At 44.0% G+C, this 25,009-nt stretch overlaps 1 protein-coding gene across 11 annotated transcripts in view; it reads right to left on the bottom strand.

Moving 5' to 3' along the window:
• Positions 1–25,009, bottom strand: part of DEPDC5 (DEP domain containing 5, GATOR1 subcomplex subunit) — a 76,865-nt gene that overhangs the window by 33,261 nt on the left and 18,595 nt on the right. For 6 of the 11 annotated variants that reach the window (XM_090061826.1, XM_090061833.1, XM_090061830.1 and 3 more), the window contains exons 12-27: positions 24,361–24,433; positions 23,765–23,868; positions 23,412–23,486; positions 22,681–22,815; positions 21,466–21,527; positions 21,083–21,156; positions 19,285–19,354; positions 18,553–18,589; positions 17,390–17,510; positions 16,750–16,973; positions 14,350–14,553; positions 11,595–11,730; positions 8,547–8,644; positions 4,245–4,310; positions 2,728–2,911; positions 1,620–1,780 (exon numbers count right to left, since the gene is read on the bottom strand). In XM_090061826.1, the coding sequence (XP_089917952.1) occupies positions 1,620–1,780; positions 2,728–2,911; positions 4,245–4,310; positions 8,547–8,644; positions 11,595–11,730; positions 14,350–14,553; positions 16,750–16,973; positions 17,390–17,510; positions 18,553–18,589; positions 19,285–19,354; positions 21,083–21,156; positions 21,466–21,527; positions 22,681–22,815; positions 23,412–23,486; positions 23,765–23,868; positions 24,361–24,433 (1,824 nt within the window). The remainder of the gene's footprint in view (positions 1–1,619; positions 1,781–2,727; positions 2,912–4,244; positions 4,311–8,546; positions 8,645–11,594; positions 11,731–14,349; positions 14,554–16,749; positions 16,974–17,389; positions 17,511–18,552; positions 18,590–19,284; positions 19,355–21,082; positions 21,157–21,465; positions 21,528–22,680; positions 22,816–23,411; positions 23,487–23,764; positions 23,869–24,360; positions 24,434–25,009) is intronic. The other 5 variants (XM_090061829.1, XM_090061835.1, XM_090061832.1 and 2 more) reach the window with 3 other exon arrangements.

Genomic DNA, 25,009 nt, shown 5'->3' with positions numbered 1-25,009 from the left:
GCCCCAGCTGGTTCTTGTGGCTCACTGCACCTATAATAGACTCCCGTAGATTTCATAGACATTAGGGCTGAAAGGGACCTCATGAGATCATCGGGTCTAGCCCCCTGTCCAAACAGCAGGAAAGTCAGCTGGGGTCAGATAACCCCAGCAAGGTGAGCATCCAGGCATTTCTTGAACTATCCAGAGTAGTTGCACCACTTCTAGGGGGAATCTAATCCAGACAAAGTGCTTGGATAAGACTTCGGCCATTAGTTTGTAGTCAAGGTTCAGGAGTGTTATCAGATACCAGTTTCTCAGGTCCCACCTCTCCCCCTTCTTGGACAGAAGGGTTATAAGGCCCTCCTCCATCCTTGCTCCCAGGTGGTTCTCCTACTATGTGCAATATTTGTCCAAAGCCAAAGGCTCACGATTTACCATATAGCTCATTGGGTTGGGCCCCACCAGAATCAACATTTCAAGCCATGGTGACCCCCTCAGTACATGTACTCCATATACCCTCACAAAAGATCCATGTGCTAATTAGCCCACCATTCATGACAGAAACCTGGTGTTCTCATCATGAATTCTGGGATGCTCCAAAAACGTATACATAGATGAGGTGTAGAGCAACCTGCCCCAGCTCTACTTCATGGAGGACGGGTCCACGCTAGTCATATGTGAGATGCTGAAAGAGAGGGCAACTGAAGGATTTGGGGTGAACTGTTTAGGCCCTGTTTTGTAATGTTTTCCAGGCATTTAAGGCTAGTGAAAAAACAGAAATAATTGGAAATGGGGGAAAGGGGTCCAGCTCAACTGTAGGAATAAAAAGGGAAGTCAAAATGTATCCAATGCAGTAGTTTTCCATGACTTGAAAAAGGAGTCAGCAGTGAGGACTGCACTTACTAGGCACTATCATATGTCTTATTCAGGTGGTTTGCCCAATGTGGACAATGTGTATTATGGTCATGCTCAGTGTTGGGTGCATTTAATCAACTTCATAGTGTTATGCGCCTTTAAAGCCACTACCATAGTTAGTCATAGTTATGCGCCTTTAAAGCCACTACCCTACTTAGACCATACTAAGACTATGATTCTCATGTTGGCAACATGTTTGCTAAACGAACAGTCCATACCCTTTTTCTCCTCCTGAATCTTACCACTCAGCTTTATATATGGCTCACTCTGAATCACCTGGAGCTAACTCCTTTGGGGATTAAACTGGGTTACCTCAACCAAGGTTTTCAAATAGTTCAAAGCTAACATAGTTTACCCTCCCCAGTGTAAATCAGATACAGACATTTAAAAATATGGGAAAAAGATTCTAGAGATAAACTGCAGTAAGGTTAATTTTAAAAACTTATCCCAGTGTGGAATAAATCCAAGTGAGCCCAGGGCTTTCAAACACAGTTCAGAACTGTCCCCCAGGACAATCTGCCTCATATTCACAATCCCAAGCCCATCCAGTACAAAAAGAGCTGGGTCTGTATTGCCTGTATGGTGTTGCTGTTTGTGCCACCTCATTTCTGAGTCATTTCCTCTGAGGCACCAATCACACAAGGCAAAGCATATGCCAAACTGAAGAAAAGAACAAGAGAGAACTTACGGAAAACAGAAGCTGCAAAAGAGAAGCTGTGACTCACCTCGGCTATAGAGGGGGCTGCTGCTGAGAGGGGGTGGTACAGTGGTAGTTGGTTTCTGTGGTTTGGGCTGCACAATAATTTGATATCCTTGCATGAGACGCTGGCAAATGAACTCCTCGAATACCTGCTGGGCTGTCATCTGCACTCCTTCCTCATCCCTCCTGGGCACAAAGGTTAATCAGGAGACATGTCAGAGCAAGGATGCTCACCCCATGCCTGCTCTTGGCTCTGTTTTTCCCAGCTGAACCCCATTTCTATGGAAACTGTGCATATAGCACCTTGAGCCTGCACAGATCCAGCTGCAGAATCAGGACATAAGGGAGCTGCATGCCTATTGCTGACACAGATGTGTTCTGAAGGTAGCTGTGACCCAACTGTCTGTCAACATTGACTAGGACATCTTAAGAGTTTTGAAGATAGTAAGACTCATTCTGACCACAATAAAAGCTTGTTTACAACACCAGTAGTTAAAGTAGTCTCAGCTCTTGCACAAGTTAGCACATATATTAACAAGAGACATTTCCATAGCATTTTCCAGAGGATCTCACAAGTTTGCAAATGTTCGGTAGAATTCAAAAATCTAGAAGTGGGGAAAGACCTCTATCTCAGACCAATTCATCAACCATCAATCAGTAGCAGATCATAGAAGAATTCAAACCATTAAGTGTGCACTAAAACTACCAGTGCATACTCCTTTCTTTCCTCCTGAATCTTACCACCCAGCTTTATACACAGACAGCTGTTTCTTCTAAGACATTTTACTTGTATTCTACTGTTTATTACACTTCCTTAGCACCCGCTCTGTATGATTTTTGTCTCACCCTGCAAAAATTTTCAGTCCTCCTTAACACAGGAAGAGCTAATACCTGTTTTGTTGCTCCAGCTTTTGAAAAGTTTAAAGAGTTGCTGGAAAGAAGATGCACAGCTTTAGGAAGCAGAACTGTCAGAAGTGAACACTGAATAAGGTCTAACACTCAACCCAGAAGAGAAACGTACATTCCACTGGCAACTCAGCTAACTAGTGTATGAAGCTCACAAAGCTTTCATCTTCCATTAGATCTACCCTGATAGAGTGCAAGATACTCTACAGAGGAAGTGCTGGCCAAACCTGTCAATGTCAGCTTCTGGGAGCAGATCATAGCAGCCCTCAGTGTAGTCATTCTGCAAACTCTGGCGGTCCGGGAAGTAGTCCGTGGTAAGAGGGAGGCATGCCGGAGTAGTAAGAGATTTCCAGTCCACCCCAACTGTACAACAGAAGCCTGGCACTACGGGGGGAGCAGACAGCGTCAGAACTGCCTCGTTGCATCACAAGGAGGGAAAGACAATGGGGGCATGTGTAGTCACCCATGAAAAATTAGGAGGAGAAATGAAGGGTGAGTGGTGTGAAAGGCAGAGGAGAGTTGGGAAGGATGAAAAATAAGCATAGAGTAGGATAAGAGTCACCACGGGGGGGGGGGGGGGGGGGGAAATAAGAGGGAAAGGGGGAGGGAGGGGAGAGAGAAAGACAGAGTTTGTTAAACAAATACAGTGCACATGCTAATTCAATCCCATCATGCAAATAGGATTCAAAGTTAATACATTTAATTGTCTGTTGATTGAAAGCTAGAGCTGATATAAAGCTGTGCTGCTGAGGTTACTGCAAGTCAGGTGCAATTACACATTATTAAACATATTAAAGGCAGGGAAAAAAAAAAATCAACATTCCAAGTCTGGGCAAGGGAATCAGACCAGCTCTTCCTCCTGGATGACTGCAAGAGGGGCTGTGAATACAGGGGCAGGAGAGAAGAATGACAGAGCAGCCTGTTTCTGATAGGTAGCATACAACAGCAAGAGAGTATTTCTGGAGCTACAAAAATAGGAGACAGACCCAAGAGGTAAAAGAAAGAAAAAAAAATATCTTGGAAAGTGTTTCTCCCCACCAAAAGCTGCATTTATAACTGTTAATATTCTGGAGATCTAAAAAACAGACTTAAAATCAAATAAATTACTTCAGTCATCAGTGGATTACAGAGCTGTTTCCAGGGCTCCTTGAATCAAGCTGCACTACAGCCTTCTGGCCAACTACCAGTCATTAATTCATTGTTACAGAGCTATCACAGCAATAATGCTGTTTTACTTTACCATATATGTATTATTTCAGCAGTTATGAGGAGAAAATATATAGCTGCAAAGAAGCGATACCAGACAGACTGCTGCAAAGAAGTGTTCTCTGAAGCAGAGATACACTCGCTTCTGAAAGAGGTAGACTTCAATAATGGGATCAGAGATATAAACAGATTGCCTTCCTTCTACTTTCACTGGAGTGCCAGCTGCTATCAAACAAGACTTTTAAATTCAGAGGCAGACAGAAAGGCCCATAGCTCCCTCAGCTTTTTATATGAAAATATCTGGCAGAGAAGGAATTCAGGAAATGACGTGGAGATTGATTGCTTAGGCTGGAGCAGTAAAGCCACAGGACATTAGGGCAGTATGGCCAACCAGACGAATGCCTAACAAACCTGACTGTTGCCACATACTCAGTAGACTCCTCATCTACTGGCCTACCAACCCCCAGTGCTACGGCAGGCGTACCAATCACCTTGCCTTTCACTTCGCAGAGCTCTTCCCAAAACCTCCCTCACTTACTCGGATCTGGAGAAGTGGAAACAGCATCTTCGACAGTATCCTTGTTCTGGGTCCGGAGGTTCATCCCTACAAGAAAGCAGCATGTATTTTCAGTAACAATTTGTGCGCAGCATACATTTTTCACTGCAACAAAACACATTAATTGCACACAAAATTCAAGGCATTTAAAGCCTTTCCTCACAGATGCTCATTCAAGTCACTGGACAATACAAAATACACTAAGAAAACCAATACATAAAGAAGCTACCTCCCATCAACGTCACCAGTGCTCCCCTGCCCCCCCCCCCACCTCATTGCCTGTGCTCCCCCTCCACCCTCAAAGACTTACCTGGATTGAGCTGCAGGAGCCCCGCCTGGCTGCCTTGTGCATGTATACACATGCACATGGGGCCCCCAGCCCCCCCACTCTCCCCAGCCCCAAGCAGCCTCTTGCAGGCTGAAACTCTACCAGCCTGAAGGGGAAACCCGCAGTTTCCCAGGTTTTTCTCCTTTGAATAAAATCCAGGTTTTTTCTGCAGCAACCAGAAAACCCAGATCTCTGCTAACAACACCAAAATATAGGAAAGTAGAGCTGGAAGGGACTTCAAGAGGTCATCTAATACAGTTGCCTGCTCAAGGCAGGATCATTCTTGATTAAGCCATCCCAGTCAAATGTCCAACCAACCTTCTCTTAAAAATTTCCAGGGATGGGGATTCTACAATATCTCTTAAGTAGACAGTTTCAATTCTTAGTCACCCTCAAACTCAGAAAGGTCCACCTAATCTCCACCCTTTCTTCTGTGGCAGATACAGGCTATTGCTCCATGTCTTCTCCCATACAACCACAGAAAAAAAGGCTCTCTCTAGCCTATTTTTTATTTTATATACCACTGTCCTTCAGGCATCTGAAAACGGTTAATCAAATCCCCTCCTCAGTCTTCTCTTCTTCAGATTAATTAATCCTAGTTCCTTCAGCCTTTCCTCATAATTCACATTTCCTAGGCCCCTAGTCATTTTTGTTCCTCTCTTTTGTTGGACTATTTCTAGTTTGTCCACATATTTCTTGAAGTATGGGGCCCAAAACTGGACACAATGCTCCAAGGGCTGCTTCACCAATGCCAAGTAGAGCTGAAAATTAATAATAATAATAATAATAAATGATAATAATAATTTATTGTTATAATTAGTGATATATCTTAGAGTGGAAAATATCAATAAAAGTTGATAAAAGTAATCAGGGACTGCAAGAGGCAGCTAGGCATTCATTTATTATTTTTTAACTTATAAAATGTAGCTGTCTACACCTCTATATCCTTCAAAGGAGAAAGAGTTAATATACACATATTGGGAGAAGGAAAAACAACAAGTAGTGTGGAATTACCAGATTTTGAGATATGTTCTCCTCTCATCTACGCTAGGAAAGATCAATACTAACCATGGACTTAAACTGAGTTCCTTTGAATTTATGGTAGTGCAACTGAAAACAAAATCAAACTCTTCATATTTAAAACCTTTAATAGAAAGTTATGTTGGTTTGCTTCATTACAGTCCAGACAAGAGCCATGCACACGATCAGAGGTCAGGAAAACAGACCTTATGATGACAGGCTAAGAGCCATGGGGCTCTTTAGCCTGGAAAAGCATAGGCTCAGGGGTGATCTGATGGCCACCTATAGGTTTATCAGGGGTGACCACCACTATCTGGGGGAACGTTTGTTCACCAGAGCGCCCCAAGGGATGGCAAGGTCAAACAGTCATAAACTACTGCGAGACCATTTCAGGCTGGACATAAGGAAGAATTTCTTTACTGTCCGAGCCCCCAAGATCTGGAACAGCCTGCCATCAGAGGTGGTTCAAGCACCTACATTGAACATCTTCAAGAGCAAACTGGATGTTTATCTTGCTGGGATCCTATGACCCCAGCTGACTTCCTGCCCTTTGGGCGGGGGGCTGGACTCGATCTTCCGAGGTCCCTTCCAGCCCTGATGTCTATGAAATCTATGAAATTTTCAGCCAGCTTAGAGGATGCATACTTGGCACAAATATTGCTGGGGCTAGGTGCAAAGGTAGCTCTTACAGTTCTATCATATGAGTGGAGATCTACAATAATGTATTATAATCGTTTACAATAATCAGACACTGTAAGAACTGGTGCATTTTTGCTTCCTTAGTCATGGCAGGAAAGCAAAGAGGCGGCAAGGACAAGTTGCCAGTCATCTTATATCAGCTCCACTGATGCCATCTGCCATCCAGTTTAGGAACTGCAATAAGATTTATTTGCTCTAATCTGCCATCTAGCATTTATTTGCTGGACAATACAGACAACCTGTTAGATCTCAATATAAATAGTTGGGGTAATTTTTCACATGTTGCAACTAACCATCCTGTAGGTAGCAAAAGAATATCCAGTATGATTCACTAACAAATCATGCTGTTACAAATAAAGAGAGATCTGCTCCAATTCACAGGTGACTCATGCTATAGGAAAGAAATAAATATAAGTTCTGAGTCACTGAGACATGCTGTAGTGGCTGCAGATGCTTTGAGAGATTTTAGTTATAAAAAGGTACTCAGATGGAGTTTGAGCAAGAAAACAGCCACAGACAGAACTTTTACTTTGCATATGATATATTGTTTAGGCACAGTTGCAGACCTGAGGAGACTTCCAAAAGCAAACTATGTTTGTTGCTTAAGTATATTTCCCACCTCTATATTGTACAAATCATATCTAATAGTTAAAGTGTAATCCAACAATTGTTAGAACAAAACCATGAACTCAGTCTGGAAGGTACACAAGCGAGGCTGGAGATTTAATGAGGAAATAACAAAACAGAAATAACATTAACGTTACTGGGTAACAGGTACGGATTGCCACATATCTAGAGGCGCAAAGAAACATTACTGTTATTAAGTTTGCTAGCGAACAGTCTCTTTGGCTTTGTACTGTACATGTGTGGGAGGGAAGAATATATTTGTGTTTCAGAGTCACTTATCTGTAATTTAGAAAGCAGATATTCAGAAGTTATGAAAAAATAAAAAACAGTAAGACGTTAAAAAATTATACAAATGACAGTAGTTTTTTGTATAGGCATAAATACATTCAAAAGATCAGCTGCAAAACAGCAAACGCACAGTTACTGCAACAGAACACTTTGTTTGGCATATAAGTTTTACTGGTTTTAAGAGATTCATCAGAAATTCTGAACTTCCCAATAATTGAGGTCTCATCATTAAAGGAAGGAGGTCTCACTCCTACTACTCTGCACATGAGTGCATAACAGCACATCTTACTCTGTCAAGATATCAGCATTAATTCTCACACAGGACCAAACTCCACAAAACATTTAATCTCATGAGAAACTTTTTACATAAACAGTATCAGGTTTAAAAGGTCTGAACTTGTGCTTAAGTGCCTTTTGGATGAGCGCTCTTAAGGGTGCAAAAGTTCAGCAACCCACCACCTGCAATGCAAAGGGAAAACCCATAGTTACAACTTCTCTTGAAGCTTCTAGTTTACTTCTTGTTATGTCCAAACTCTGTTCTCTGAGAATTATTAGCTAGTTGAAATAACGTCAAATTCATTTTTATTCCTAAGCTACACATTTGAAAAACAAAGATTTTTTTAAGAGGATACCTTTTCTTGAAGCAACTATGTTGTCTGCGTAGTCAGACAAGCTTTCGAATGTAAGACATGACCTGAGGAAGCATATCTTGCATTCAAAAGCTTGTCTGATTTTCTCCCAATTACATAGCTGGTCCAAAAAAAGCTATCACCCTAAGAAATCCTTGCCTCACATAATTTCTGGACCATCACAGCTACAATATCACTCTTACTAACATAATCAAGATTCATTTTTCTTTAAATAAAGCAGCAGCATGCTATGACAAGATTTAGCGCAGGACGAGAAACTATGAAGCAAAGAGATACTTATAGTACCTTTTAGTATTTTTCATATCGGGACACCAGAAACTAGCTCTCATCCGAATTCACTTTCTTTAAACTGAATATACTGTTTACCTTTAATATTTCTGGAGAATTAACATGTTCGCTATAGTAAAAAATGTAAAATGTAGCTAGAGAAGCAAAACACAACCAATCAACAGCAAGGGCAATGAATGACCATTATTTGTACAGTGCTTTGGAACCGTAATTGTGTCTGGCATTGTTCATTCCTTTTATCCTATAACTCCTGGACTCACCCATATTGCACAGTTTCCCTCCCTGTTGCTTTGTTACTTTAATCATATGTCCTTATCTGCAGGCAATGGATACTCTACAATGCCTATAAACTCTGTGCTTACTTTATTGACCATTACTTATTACCTGCATTGTTGCTGTTGACCAAACTGTTTGAGAACTCCTCTGCTCCACCAAAAGTTAAGCAGGAGATGCTGTCACCTGGATGACGAGAAGTGATATGCCTGGGGAGAACAAGATTCTGGCTGATCAAAGAGAAATACTGTCCCCTATTTCAATCAGAGCACAGTCGCAAAAAATGCATCTGAGGTCTCAGGTCAGGCTTTGGTGAACGGTGCTCCATACAACGTTTTAAATGAGGGCCTATATGGCAGGAGGCATAGAAGGTGCTTTACCAATGCAGAATATTGATCAATACAGTTTGGTGCCCTGCCAGTGACCTATAATGTATTTCAGTGTTTTCCAACCTTTTCCGCCCCACAGCACACTTACCTAAATAAAAAAGGTACCATGAGAAACTGGACGTAGAGTGGGGAGAGGGGTTAGCGTATGGCCAGCTGGACGCTGACAGGGAGGGGTGGCGCAGGGCCAGCCAGATGGCATTTTGGGCTGGAGCCATGCCCCTTGCCTGGCTGGAGCCACACTCCCCATCTGTCTGTGTCCGCAGCAGCAGCAGGCGGAGGGTTTGCCTCCAGCCTCAAATGCTGCGACACGCTGGTTGGCAAACACTGATGTATTCCTGCAGGGTTCATCAAGCTAGCTACTCAAATATTTAACTAGGACATGAATACAGCTAAGTAAGACTTAAGATTTCTAAATTACATAGAGATCCAATCTCAGGATCTATAAAATAAAAATTTTACCCTGAGAAGACTATCTTGGATTGATTTATAGTCAACAACCAATAACAAACTGAGAATGTGGGACTATGAAAATCTGGTATTAATGATCACTTGAATTCAAATAAAACGAAAGACTTTTCACAGGAAATAAATCTCTTTAAAAAAGCACAATTTGGGTACTTAAGCTTGGTGAACAAGGTGCCATGGGAGTACTGAATTTATGGCACGTGAAAAGAGACAAAAGAATCCTAAAATACACCATAAAGTTAAAAGGTGAGATTACAATTACCTTGGAAAGAAAGATGCAGGAAGAGAATAAGTCAGTGTGAAAAAAGAACCTGTACAGGAAATGGAGAAAAATGATGGAACCAAATAGGAGACTGTCATAGCTAGGGCTCAAAGTAAAATGACAGAGCTGTAATGTGTCAGTTAATGCCAGCCAAAAAAATAAAAGGGGAATAATAAAGGCATTTACAAACATACAAGAGCAAAGAGACACTTAGGGAAAAAGAGACTGATTAAAGCCTAGGAGGGAAAAGAGACATTAAAATTAACATCAAGCCTAAAAGTGGCTATGCTACCAAACTGCTTTATTTAAACAGTATTTTAACAAGAGAAGAATTAAAAAAGCACAGACACAGTAAGTAACACAGACCTTATTAATAAAGATGTAGATATAAAAAGCAAGTAAAGGAGTACCAGGAGGTGGAAGGGGTATCTGCTGTACTGCTCATCATTAAAATGTAGTGAAGGGACCAACCTCCCCAACAATGAGGAGAATACTTAACGTATATACCAGCTATAGGAGGGAAGAGGGCTTGCCCCTAGCTCAGAGCTGAACATGCTGAACACTCAGATCAGTGAAGGAAGCTGGTAGAGTTCAATACATGGGTCAGGCCCATGGATAAAAAGAAATCTTAATTCAATTTTATGAGCAGCCAGCCTCTCTAACCATCAGTCCAGCCCTTACATTATGTGGCTTTGTAACTTACCTGGTTTCATTACAAAGAAGGAGAAAAAGAAGCATTATAACTAACACTGCTCAACAGCACTACAAGGCAAAACTATTTCTTGTGCTTGACATTTACTATTCTGAAATGAAGGTCACAGCTTCTGTGAAATGCTTCTCTGCACCAAAAACATATCTATCAACAAGTCAAAAAATAAGTCAATCAGTTACAGGGTACCTCCTGTACCAATTTCCAGACTGATCGCAACTGAGGTGTACTGCAATGATTATATATTTAAGTACCATATTTCACGCTGTGTAAGTCAAGGTTTGAAGCCCAAATAGTGATCTTTAAATTTCCACCTTGACTTATACACTGTATCCCTGGCCTTGCCCGGCCAGTCCACAGCTTCTACACAGGGCTGCTGCTGCCACTGCTGCAGCCGCCAGTGTACTCAGCTTCTGCAGCGCCCAGCAGCTCTTTGTCTCCCTGCTCAGGGTATCAGGTAGGGAAGTAACAGGGGTGGGGGAGAGTGGTGGGAGCGCAAAGCCTGCACCGGGGTGGGGGGGCCAGGAGTGCAGAGCTTGGGTGGGCAGGGTATGGGTGTGGGGGAGGGTGTGGTTATGTGGAACGTGAGGGAAGGTAGGGGATGTGGGGGCCCCCCCAAACACGCCCCACCATGGTACACAGCAGCCAGTAGGCAGCAGGCACTCATGACCCGTGCAGGCACTGCCACCCTGTGGCATGCAGTCCTGCTGGCACTTGAACATCACTCCCCTCCCCTTCCCCCCCTGCCTACATGCAGCAGCAAGGAGCACAGCCTGTCTTTGTTGTGCTGTTTGGAGGGGCCAGGGCTGGGGTGAGCTGGGCTCAGCACTTGGCTGGTGTGGCCCAGGCAGCACTGGCCCTGGCCCCTGTGAGAGGCACTGGCTGGGCTGCACTAGCTGAGTACTGAGCCTGGCCCCGGCCCTTCTGGTGGCGCCGGTCTTGTACGTGTCCACCCCCCAGGTGTCCTTTGTAAGGGCTGGGGTGCAGGGGCTGGAATAAGTCGACCCCATATCTCTGATCCAAAAAGTTAGGTCAACTTATACGCCAGATCTACAAAAATCCTAACTTTTTGAATCAGAAAAATGGGATCGACTTATACACCACATTGACTTGTACACCATGAAATACAGTAATCCAGCTGCACAAACTGCTGAAAAATAAACTATTTCAGTGCCTGGGGTCTCATAATAAAACTGTAACATTGGTGCTGAGCATCGCAGCCAACTGTTATTCTCTTTACCCAATATGTGGCTAGCCTTGTACAAGTGTTCTTTACTTGGAACTGTGCTTTTGCTTAGGCAAGTGCTGTTAAAGGTCCCCCCTAATAACCTCACCTGCCAGTTGCCTCGTGGTAAGCAAGCTCCAGCAGTTCAGCAGAGGAGTGAGTCAAATCCCGCTGCCCGTTGCCCTGCATTTCTGCCATGTTCTGGCGAGTCTGGTGGTGGATCTGGATTGCTTCTCCCGATGGACCTACACCATTATAGATTTGTCATCAACACCCCCTTTGCTCTTGTTTCTTTAGTTTTTCCCATTCACCCCCAACTCCTTCTGCTCATAGCACAAGCAACACTAGCTCCAATATAAGTTAACATGGTACCTCTATGGCAGGGGCAAGCAAAAAATGGCTCCTGGGCCAAATCTGGCCCACCAGGCAATTTCATCCAGCCCGCAGGTGCCCACCAACTAACCGTACCCCACCCTGCCCACATGCCTTGCTCCCACTCTCGTGTGCAGAAGGGCCTGGCCCAGCCAGCATATAGCTTCCAGGCGGGACTGCTGCTGCCACTGCTACAGCCTCTGGGAGACCCGGTTAGCTTTCCTGGCATCTAGAGGTACCTCATCTCCCTGCTGCAGCACTCACTCTTGGCAACAGGTAGGGAACCAGTGGGGGTGGAGGGAGGGGGAGTGCCAGCTGGGCAGGAGCATGGAGCTGGTGGGACCGTGGAACATGCACCCAGGGGACCAGTGGGAACACGGAGCTTGGGTGGGAAGGGTGTGGATGAGGGAGGGCGGGGGGGGGGTGTGAGGACCCCCGCACCTCCAATGGCGCACTGTTCCTGCCACCAGCAGGAAGCAGCAGCAGCAGGCGCTCAGGGCAGCTGACAACACATGGCTCCAGTCAGAGCTGCACATGGTGGCAAGGGGCACAGGCAGGCTGGCCCACCGTTACTGCCTCTATCATATGGGGCTCCCTGTGGAGCATGTGCAGCTCCCACCACTTGCGCACCACTGGGAGAAGCCCTGCATGATGCAGCCAGCTGCCTTCCCCACCCCCTGCCATGCAGGTCCTGGGACTCCATCAGGAAAGCAGGGGGTGGGGCTCCCCTTCACTTCTGTGCATGTCTGGGGACTCTGCCGGCATGGGGTAGGGAAGACAGCCAGCTCTATCATGCAGGTCTTCTTCTGGTGGCGCACAAGTGCCAGGAGCTGCACACGTGCCGCAGGGAGCCCCATATGATAGAGGTGGTCCAGCCTGGTTGCATGCCTTGCCACCACATGCAGGTCTGCCCAGAGCCGCATGCTGCCAGGCACCCGCTACCTGTGGCAGGAGCTCGGCGCCATGGTGGTAGAGGGGTGAGTGTGTTGGGGTCCCCATATACCCACACCCTGCTCCCACAACTCCCCCCCAAAACATACCCTTTGACCCCCCCACAAAAAGTCACAGCCCTTCACCCCCCCACACACATACACCCCCACCCCCAACCACAATATACAACATTAAGACTTTATTTTTGAGTTATTATGCAATCTTCACTATATACACTATGCAAACAAATCATAAAAATATTTTTTGTAATAAAATGTAAATATGTTATAGTACAGGGGTCAGCAACCCCCACAACACATGTCAAACATGGCATGCAAGGCCATTTTGCTCGGCACACCACCACCAGCCTGGGCTCTAAGCAGCTGCTGCCAGCCATGGAGCCCAAGCTGCTCCCAGCAGGCAGCTGGGAAGCTGCAAGCAGCTGCCCCAGGCTCCAGCATGTCGTGACTCTGGCACCTTCCAAGGTAGACAATGTGTTTTCTTCAGCTCTCCAGCCAAAAAACATTGCCTACCCCTGTTATAGTAGTGTGTGACATTTCGTATTAGATTTGGGTTTTTTTTGATTCCAAGATGGCAACCCTCCCCTCCAGAAAGGGGTACTTCTGGGGTCAAGTCAGGAGTTAGCGGGTGGGACTTCCAGTCCCAAGATGGTGATCGGGGCAGGGCACCTGTCAAGGGGTGTGGCTACCCTTGTGGCCCTCAACAGCTCACCAAAGCTCACTGAACAGCCCCCCAGCCCACCCTTGCTCTATGGAATTGTGCAAGACAATCCCCTTGCTCTACAGCAGAAGCCAAATGACACCCTGAAGATTATATTCTTCTTAACAGAGAGATATTTTTGGAAGGTGTATTTATAAGACACTAAAGCTATGTCCATACTCCAAGGGTTGTTTCTGCTGTAACGTAACAGCAGCACTAAGACACTTGGCATAGTAACAGCACTGCCAACAAGACATAATTTTTTGCTGGAACATATACCAGTTCCCTGGCAGCTAGCTACCTTTTGCCAGCAGAGGTGTGCTCCCTTTCGGGGTACATCAGTTAAAGAGCACCATCTTTTCAGACCCCCACCCCAGCCAAGAGAAGTTGATAATGTAGACAAAGACTAAGGAAAGATTGGCACAGTTCAGTGTTTGAATCCTATACACACGATACATACGTGTATGAACGTCCCTAAAACTCTTACTAAATGCAGTCACAGCCCCCTCAGAATCTGCTGTCTAATAAAAGCCAGACATTTTCATCTTACGGTTTCTACTCACACCACTGACTGCAAGTTTACTCCCTGGAGAGTAAGAAATGTATAAACTGACTCCACAGTGTTTCCATGTTCAGAACACCTGCGCAAGTCAAGAGACCCTTTGTTTCAATAAAATGTATGTTCTCAACTCACCCCTGACGCAAGTCAATTTCAACTAAGAGAAATCATTTTGTGGTGGGAGCTTATTGACAGTGGGATCTGTCCATGCATATTGAAGCCACAAATGCTTGACAGGGCAGGGTAGGGATGGTTTGAAAAAAAATAAGTAATAAAGACCTACCCACAGGAAATGTGTGCATCCAGCGCCTCCTGTTGGATGTAAGCTTCATGGGCATGCGAGAGGGCGCAAAGGGGTTTATTAACGCACGCTGTGGTGTATATCCACCAGGCCGAATGTGCAGCATGGATTCCGCGCTGCCTACATGGAACCTCCCTGGTGCGCTGGAGTCTCGCTGCTGTGACTCCAGCATATTCTCAAGAACATCTGCAACACAAAGCTCTAAATTAGCATGAGATTAAATACAGGTGAAGTGAAAGAGGATGTTCTACTTCATGAAATAAGGCCACGCGGGGGGAGGAAGCTAGAGGCAGTATAAAGATTACATCACAAACAGGACACCAGACGACATAGAATATGGATTTTCTGTGTTTCAGGTGTCCAGGCAGATTTTTACCATGTAAGGTAAGAAAGCCAGAGAGGACACTTTTTTTCCCAACAAGCTACAAAGAATTGCTTCCATCTTTAGATTTTTAAATAATAATATGAGATTCTTGCCCAGAGCTCTAGATATTCCTGACAAGCTAGACAAGTAGAAAACTGAGATAAGAAAGAAGTATCTTCTAGAAAGCAAGTAGAATGAAGTCACTGTATTACTCCAATTATATGTCAACCTGACATTTTCAAGTCAGATTTTAGGAAAACTGGTTTCCCCTGCAAATGTAAGTTGCTAACTACAGATAAAGACTTTGTACTGTTATTGCCATCACAAAATCCCACAAAAGAATCAAATAGCCAAGGAAAAACCACAATGGGCTAAATTCAGTCAAGTCCAAAAACAATATTGCACTGAAAAAAAAAAATTACAATAACGGAATGAGGATCTCTTCCAAGTATACAGTCTCTAATGGATTCAGGATGAAACACGTATATCAGAACAAGAAGGCTTAAGGGAGTACTTTATGGATGTTTTTAATGTCAGAGAAAGGCAACAGTGAGGAAGCTCCTAAGACTCCATCACCCCAACTAGGTTTCATGAGGCACAAAGGCTATTTTTCAGATCAAAGCACACACTGGCTTCTGTCAATAGGACCGGATGGGCTCTGTTCCAGAACTCTGAAAAAAAATAATCCCCTGTCAGCCCAAATGCTGACATCTACAGATAATAAATTTTACTGTAAGTGCTTTACAAACATATCACCCCTCTGTTAAGAGGTAAGGAAATGAACACAGAGGAGTGAAGGGACTCAAGTTCATGCAGTTAGCCAACTTCTGAACAAGGAATAGACCGCAAGTCTCCTGAACCCCTGACCAGTGCTCAGTTCATTGGACCTTGCTGCCTTCATTAAAATAAAGGAATAACCAGCGTGCCATCTTTATTTATAAAATGATCAATATACAGGGAGAGTACTGGAGAACTAAAGAGGCAAATGTGGTTCCAAGTTGTGAACAGTATAGCTGGCAATTACTCTCATACCAGAAAAAATGCTGGAGTTAGAACGGAGTCAGCAAGACAAACTACAGGAAGAGCAGCCCAAGTTAAACCGATATGATTGACTGTTTTGTTTTTAAAACAATATCAGCGCTTGTAAAGGCAGCTGAAGGTTGACAACAATCACTCATCTCAGAAAGGGACCCAAGACCTCTCGAGCATATATTAACAACATTTTACAGAAGTAGAACGTTGGCTGCTGTGGTTTCCCTGCTTTATCTGTGGCAAGTTAAGGTGTTAGGCCTAGGTTGTATCAGGGTTAAGGGTAGTCTTATGTAGAGTTTAGGGTATGGTTTGGATAGGGATGATCTTGCCTCAGGTAGGGGGTTGGACTCACTAGATGACCTCTGGAGGTCCCTTCCAGCCCTACTTTTTTATAACTCTATGACTCTAAGGCCTTCGGAAGGCACTATATGCAGACAATGAACAACATTAATAAAAAAGAAGGACAGGCATGTTGGCTAACTCAGCAAGGCAGGAGGAGGAATCCAGAAAGTTATAGCTAATGACAGCAAACCCTCATGGAGCAGAGTTATAAGTGGGGTTCCCCAGGGTTCACTGCTGAGCCCAATTTCCATTATAGAGATTCAAAAGTGACCTGAAAATGAAGCACAAGCTGCACGTATCCATATTTGCAGAAGGGACCCAGGAGAATTGTGAGATATTATAAGATGATAATAGACAGGGGAAATGGGTAGATCAGTGTCAGAACATGCCTATATAGGGCAAGGCAATACAAATACAAAAGGGACAAAGATAGCAGAGAGAGAGCACCAAATGCAGACAACAGCAGTGTGCACTGCCAGTGAACACTCACTCTTAACACCTGGAGTTTTGGTGCACATATGAGCAATGCCTCCACTGCTCTGGTTTGGAAGTGGCTGATATGAGTTCAGAACCTCTTCCCCTTGTCCCACAAACAAGAGGCATGTTAAGGAACTACCCCATTTCCATCCCTGCCTCAATCTGACCTCTGGTGCTGGTGTAGCCCAAGGAGCTGCTGACTTCGTATTGATGCAGATGAAGTCGTGGGATCATTAGGATGTTGGAGATCTTGCCCAGGGAGCTGTCATCAGAAGCCTGGCTCCTCACCTCCTCTGGGGGCAGAGTGCGACTCTGCAGGGAAGGGCTCGATGAGACATCGTAAGAACTAGAGCTCTTCCTGGTGCGACTCTCTCTCTCCCTTACAGACCTGCTGGAAGGTAAAAAGGGACATCCAATGGCATGAAAATGAGATTGTCACTTCCTTACCAAGGAAGTGGTACAGCTTTTCTTGCCTCGCAAAATCTAACCAAAGCATAGCAAAGACAATGCAGCAGCAATAATTTTATCAGTTAAACACAAAAGCAAAATCCAACATGGATAGAAATCAAGAGTTCATCTTTTGCTTAGCTCCCATACCACATGTGTATACTCTCAGCAGCATAGTAGGGAGCCACCAGCAGGAACCTGACTGGTAGCCTGTGAAAAGCTTAGTCTACTACATTCAAACAAGTTCTAAGCACTTGAGGTTCAGCCCTCTCCATCTTTCCCCATAATATTTTACATATGGGCAAATGCAGCAAAAAGCTGAAGGTGAACTTAAAACAGTTTTCCCACAGGGCTTCTTACCTGAAAGTGGTACAGCGCTGAGCTCTGGATGGACCAGGAAGCCTGAACACTTGAGCATCATAGCCATCATAATCAACTTGGATGGGAAGGGCATTCTCAGCATCCTTAGGTGCCCCTAATGCTGGAACACAAACCATTTAATACTGTAACCTTCTTTAAGAATCCTGCCCAAACTCTGGGATTGCTGGATGAGTTAGAACCATCCAGCTCCCACCACAGAGAGAGAGGAAGTTATTCCAAAATATATGGAAAGTAAATGCATATCAAAAGTGCTTCACAAGCAAAACAACTACAAGCAGAGTTATCAGTTACAACAATGAAAGTTAATGACTGGGAATCAAAGTTCTAGCCCACTTTTAACTCCTTTCCATGCAGTCAGTCATCAAATGTCTTTCAGTTTTCATGAGGAAATTTGTACATGACCATTTTCAACCAGTACATGCATGAATGCAAAAATGACCTTTAAGAGTAAGAACAAAAAGCATCCCCCACTTCTATTCTCATGTGTGTTCCTGGTAACAAGAGTGGTATGACAGGATTCTAAGCTTTTCATGCTGCAATTCTGCACTTATGGCACTTACAGCATCCCAAGGAAGGCAACCAAGGTCTATCTTTTCCATTCTGGTGCAAAAGCGTTAAAGGCATCAAGGGTGCCAAACGTACAGCCTGTGGGCTGGATCTGGCCCAAAGCTTTAATGCGGAGGATACTTCTTGCAGTTGCAGCCAAGCACCAAAGCAAGATCATGATATCTTATAAAATACACATTCATAAATGGTAATAAATGGCAGAATGCCTATGTGATAAACATAGCAAAGTGATACATTTTATAAAATGGCCCCATGACACCCTCCAACACTAACACTGACATCTCTGCAATACACCAAATTGATATCATCTCTCCTTTAGCCAGCTGACAAACAGTCAGGCCCAAGATCTAATTCCATTCCACATAAGGCACTAGTCAGAAAGCCCCCTTATAAACCTACATCAGCACTGTGGGCAACATAGATCTTGTTCTGCTGCCATTTGCTATAATTATCCCCTTCTCAATGCCATCAGCAGTAGTTTAACCACAGTGCCATGGCCTTTTTAGAGCCATTTATTATTAAAAAAATAAAAAATGAATCAATGAGATGGGTCATTCCAGCACTGAATTACTCACAGGAGTCTCTGCTGTTTTTCGCTCTGTCAATCAGTGGCTGGAGACCAGACACAGGAAATGTGGCAAAGGAAACAAAACAAAACAAAAATAAGGATACAGGTCAGCATGTTCCAAGGAAACTTCCCCCCAACTGTGACTGAGCATCATCAGACTTAGTACTTTGTGCAGAGCTTTGCAGTTTATTCTGCTGACATCCTCAGGCTCCAGCTCAGAGATTATGTAAGAAGCTGGACACTTAGTCACAACCCCCAAAGTAAAACTCATCTTTGCCAACAAGACAGCTGTCTCCTCCTCACTCCCATGGACACTTCAGTATTAGATTTTCCCATGATGAAAAAGGGCTGTTTATATTCCATATTAGCAAGTGAGTATATTTTACCTTTAAATTCCTTAAGCTTTCTTCTAGCCCCATTCTGTGAAAGGAAAGTCTTCATACTAATCCCAGGCCTAGAACTCCTTTATCACTAAGAATCACAGCTGTATTTTCACTTGGCACTAGCATGGAATCCCATCACTACTGCTTCACCTACACTGCTACAAAGACTTTGATATCTGGCACCAAAACGCATTAAAAGCATTCTTGAATGAAAAGAAGGCATAAATCCATGCTGGTCAGAACCAATTTAGTACAGCTGAAGAGCAGCTGGAAAAGACCAGGACTGAACAGCATGCTATAGCTAAAGAGATCAGCTTGCCTACTTGACAGGAAGAGATCAACAGCAGCCAGCCTACCTTCTTTCCTGCCAGCTTGATCCGTGGAGTGAAACTGTTACACAGAAGCTGGCTTTTGGATGTGTAGAAACTAAAAGAGGAAGAGCCAAGCTGTTCAGTGACTTTTAAAAAATTAATTATTTAAATAAAAACAAGCAGTTACTTAACTACTGAATCAGTGGCCACTGAGTGTGGGTTAGTTTCACTTGGATCCTACTCCAGAAGGACAAGATAGAGACAGCAAGACAAACAAATAAACAGCTGCATGCAAGATCAAGACAAAGCTGTATAGTCCAATAAAGCCACATTATTGCATTCACACACACACACTCAACCTGCAACTCATCACACCCTAAAGAACTGCCTTCTCCAGTTCCCCTCCTCTTCCCTCCCAAAACTCTTCAGTTCATAACAGCACCTGCCATTGGTAACTCTTCTGCAATCTACTTGGCTGTAGCCAGCTTCAGCTGCTTACAACTCATGCCCAAGCCAAGACCTCTTCTATTTGAATTTAATCTCAAAGAGCTGACTGTTATAATTTGTTTTGCAGTCAGAAAAGGCAAAATCTGGAACACTGCTCTTATGTAAGGCACAGATCAGGAGAAGCTTAAATACTTGGAAAAAGTGAACAGTCTGCTCTGTTTAAGCAAAGAGTCTCAGAACTGGGAGAAAAAAACTGCATTCATTTGGAGCATGTACTTACCTGAATTTAACATAACTAATCCTCATTAAGTACAGAATAACGTGTTTCAACTGCTGTCAGGGTTGTGGTATCAGTTGACTATCTCCTTTCATTTTAATAATCAGTCTCAAGTCTTTCATTAGAAGCACTGAAAATGACAGGCACTGGCTGGTTTCAAGGCTGCTACCTCCCCTTGTTTTAAAGGCATCTAATAGCAGCATTTGCCAATGTTTTCTGTGCCGTTTCTAGAGCCAGTTATAATGTAGTTAAACCGAGTACAATTACACTGGAAAGTAGACACAGAGGCCAAAAGAAGCTATTCATTTAAGTGTTTTTATACACTTAATCAATGATGCAAGCAACAGGCAAGAATATTGGTCCAGATATTGTGTTATGCAGCTAGGGGAATTGTATGCTTATGCAATAGGCATACTAGCAGAGTACTTTGTACAAGCAAACTCTGCAAGGGATACAACTGGTACATGAAGAAGGAACACAACAGGTACATGAAGAAAGAGCCTTCCTATATTACAGCTATATGGCAACAGTTGAACAAGCATGGTGGAGGCAGGTTGCTGCTTCATCTCTTTTACAGAGAGAGAATATTCTCAGACAATCTTAACAGAAAGTCATCTGAAAAAATGGAAAAAAAACAAGCCAAAGTTTGGAGTAGACAATGACACACTCTGAAACGCAATGTTTCATTTAGATCCCGGGCCTGGTACACTCTTTACAGAGGTCATACCAATAGCAGTTTATTCAGGATTTGCTTGTTTTCATGAGAAATGCTGAGCCATTCAAATGGTTTAACCATCTCATCTGATCAGTTTACATTCCTGCATTTCCTTAAGCACTCTTCAAGGACAAAGGTAAGACAGCTAAACACCCAAGCCTAAGATTACATCTCCCTACTTTACAGATTGCCCTATAACCTTTTGTATCTACGTTTGCAACCTATCACTTCTGTTGGGAAACGCCATGCTCTTTGCAGAAGTTACATCTATGCTCTGCGAGTTGAACAGAAAAAAAAACCAACATGGCAAAATGTTGCATTCAATAGACAACTAAGGGAAAACTGTACCATGAATGCTCAGAAAAAGCTGCTGTGTCTGAGAAAATCCCAACTCGCACACTAACCTGTGATTTATCCAGTGTGGAATATTGTAGTCATCTCCCAAGCGAGAATCTCCAGGACAACTGCGATTGTGAAGCTAGAAGAAAAAAGGTTGGCAGACGTAACAGGTACTCTGAGCTTCCTCTAGCTCAGTGGTTCCCAATCTGTGGTATGCGTACCACCAGTGGTATGCACACAACCTGTCAGTGGTACATGTTAATAGATTTATTATAATTACTTTATATGACAAAAAATTGCTGGTGGTACTGGAGATTGAACTAAAAAATGTGCTAGTGGAACCTAAGGTTGTATCTTTTAAATTGGTGCATAATCTGTCGGTTTGGGAACCACTGCTCTAGCTGGTCAAATAATAAGCTAAACAGCTGTAGCAACAAGTATCCATTACCTTAAAGAGTGGTACAGCATGCAGCGGTTGCTCCCCCATACATACCAAGTCCACACCAATACCTGTAAACAAAAAAGAACAGTATAGCCACAAACTACCCATAGCTGTTACTAGATGTGCACTGATGCATCAGTCTGATATTAGATCGGCACTGATATAAAGAAAACTGCCTGTATCAGAAATCAGCCTGATGTGGCCAATAAATGCCCCACGCAAGCACACAGCTGCAGTGCAGCATGTAGGCAGCAAGGAGCACAGCCTGGCAGCATGGAGAGGTGCATGCAGCTGGTAAGTCTGTGGTGGTGGAAGTGGAAGGGGGAAGGTAAGGGGCATGAGGGGGCAGATCAAGGCCCCCCTCAAGAACAGAGCTGCAGCTCGTCCAGGAGGTGCGTGGGGGGGTGCAGATCTTCCCGCTGTGCATGCCATGAGAAGCGTGTGCTCCCGGGATCTGCATGGGGCAGGGTGGGCTGCATCTGAGGGCTGAGGCCGGGGCCATGTTGGGCTCTTCCTGGCAGGAGCTGGGCCAAGCTGTGCTCAGGGTGGGGAGTTTGGGGGTCTATGGCAAATTGGGGGGGGGGGGGGGCGGCTGCAGCCCCCAGCACCACTGCTGCCCACCCTGAGCACAGCCTGGCCCAGCTCCCACCCAGGAAGAGCCTGGAGCAGTCCTGGCCCCAACCCGCAGCAGCAGCAGCCCATCCTGCCCAGCTCTGAAGGCACATGCCCCTCCATGCCCTACTAGGGTGCATGCAGTGCTGGGAGCTGCCCCTCCCTTACCCTAGGACAAGCCACGGCTCCAACCTGGGCCCCTCCCTGGCAGGACAGTGCTTGTCCCAACCCGTCCCACTCCCTCCCTCACCATGGGGGCTTGATCTGCAAAGACTGCCCATGTCACTTGCAGCACGTGTGCCACACATTGGCCCTCCCCCCTGATTACACAGAGAGAGCACATAAGGGGAACTAGGAAGTGTTTCCTCTGAACTCACACAAATCATACACCATTGCCCTTTAAGTGCTGAGCGCTCACAAATCCCCCAAGAAGTCAAAGGGAGCTGCAAGGGTTTGGAAACACTGAAAATCAGGCCAGATTTGCATTTAGTGTATCAGTAAGTCCCCCAGATTCGTCCTTCAGAAAGATGCATTGTAAGACCTGACAATGCTGTGTTTCTGAGAACCAAAAGAAGCTCTGGTTCCTGAAAAATTAAGTTATTTCTTTACCATTGTCTATCATTCGCTGCTTGGTCAGGATCATAAGAAGCCGGTCCACTTCAAACACACCCACCCCAGGTGTGATAACCACAGACATCTGTCCAGTCCGGTCAAAGTTCCGGTTTATGTAATGCTTGTCAAACACTAAAAGATAAGTAAGAATCCAAGAGCATGTATAAAGCTTAAAGAAATATCCAACATCTTTTTCTTTAAGAGTTGGAAATGTGACACACTACTGATATTAAAAAAGCAACCCTAAACAATCAGACACAAATATAACAGGACCTGTATTTATCCATAAGCAGCCAGCTATAATGCAGTGGTCAGTAATGTTTTCCCTCTGCTTTTAAAATATATGTTGGATTGGCATTAAAAGTAGGAGGAAGAAGAAAAAAGTAAGGGATGGGAGAAATATGTAATAGGTGGGTGTTTTTCCAGTCAGAGTTTGCTTTCTTCCAACTCTGGAGATGCCAAAGACAATAGGTAACTGAATCAGGTAGCACAAAGAGCCACTGCATGATGGTGGCTGGAAAACTCTGATGTAATGCTCACATCACATAGATGCATGCTTAGATGAAGGAAAATAAACTGGATAAAGATGACAAAGCTTTGATATAAGCCCCAAGACTCAGAACTGCCAAACTTCAAAGCATTTGTTTTTAATGCCAGTTCACTCAGAAGAAAATGCAAATAAGTTTCTCCTGCAAGCAAGGGAGACAAGTTAATTTCTCCTTACTCACCATTGAAAGAAAGATTTATGGCCTCTAGGTAGTTCCCTTGTGCTGAAGTAGAATTGTAACCTGGAGGGAAGCCCTCTAGACAAAAGTTTAAGAGAAAAAAATACTTAATTTATCATCGTTATAAAGACAAATCACCAACAAGGAGCATTTCCTGGAATTTTTGAAGCTATTCCCACCATGCTGCCCAATACATAGTCAGGACTTGTGATTCTTAGGCCACCCCACACAGTACCAGAAGGAAACCAGAAGACATAAAACTATCATTTGTGGGGCAAGCATCAGCAGAGGAAGCCAGACACTGCCAGGCTGAGCGTAAAGACTCAGCAACTTAGATTAAAAAAGATCTCTCCTACCTGCCTGCTCCAGCCGCACCAGTACAGGATATTGGATGAAGAGTTTTTTAATAGTCACAAGCAATGATGTCCACTCTTCTCGTCTCTCATTCTGAACCACAACCCTGAAAGTAACATATTTTGAGGACCACAAAAGGGAGGTTATCATGCAGGTTCTCAGAGGAAGCTATAAAAAGTGAGAGGGAAGGACTGACAACCCACAGTTAATGCAGAAAAAAGCTACAGAAGGAGGAAATAAGTATTTCTACAACATTCTCTCATAGGTAAGAACATAAAACCTCAAGAGATGGCCAAGCCTTACATAAATGTTATGTCTTAAAACTACAGAAAAAGCATGTAATCTTTGAAGTCCGTAAACAATTTCTAGAAGTGGCAGTGTGACAACTCTGCATTCAGCAAAAATGAACACATCTGAGCTGGGGAAGAAGTGGTCAGTGGCCAGGCTCAGGGAAAGATGCTTTTTGATATACCAAGATCATGTCCTTCTGAGACACTCTAGCAAGAAACCTGATATTATCCAAAGGGGTCCTAATTAACGAGAGTTCCATGTGAATTCTAAGCCACATCTATCCCGTAAAGGGTAAGAGTTAACATACTTATAGAAGTCTTCATAAAATCTTCCCTCATGATCCTGCCGAATTGAGGCACGATGGATCTCAGGAAACTCATCTGAAATGGAAATGAAAGTGGGGGTAAAGATCATTCATTCTAAAGCATTTCTTGAGAAGCAGCCATTTCCAGAGTAAATCTAAACCTTGGAGGAAAAACAAAACAACACAAATTTTCCTGATCATGTTAAATTTCATTTTAAAATGAAGGCACAGGGCATCCTTGTACAAGAGTTTGAGGACTATGGAGACAACTGACCCATATCCTTACATATAATACTGCTTAAAGGATTTGCACAAGGAATCATCATGCACCCACTGTGTTTGACACAGGACATCTTGGAGAGAGAACAAGCTCATTAAGGGAAAAACACAGCTTTGCATTAGGCTATGGATAATAAAGTAAACTGCTAACTATGAAAAACACTCAACACAACTCTCTTCCCACCCATTTCTGCAGGATGGTGAGGACTTTATAAGAACTACAGAAGCATACACAGGTCTGTGCAGGTCCTAGACTGCTCTCTGAAACTACAGAGGCTGAAGGAAGGCAAGTATTTCCCAAAATGCCCATGGTCACCAATGCTTCCTGTATAACATACTTCTAATCAACCCTAAAACATAGCATCCATTAATG

Source organism: Crocodylus siamensis, chromosome 9, assembly GCF_052110815.1.
Source record: "Crocodylus siamensis isolate JL-2025a chromosome 9, ASM5211081v1, whole genome shotgun sequence".
Classification (NCBI taxonomy): Eukaryota; Metazoa; Chordata; order Crocodylia; family Crocodylidae; genus Crocodylus; species Crocodylus siamensis.
Note: the sequence above shows the minus strand (reverse complement) of the source record. Positions and strands in the feature narration are given on the sequence as shown.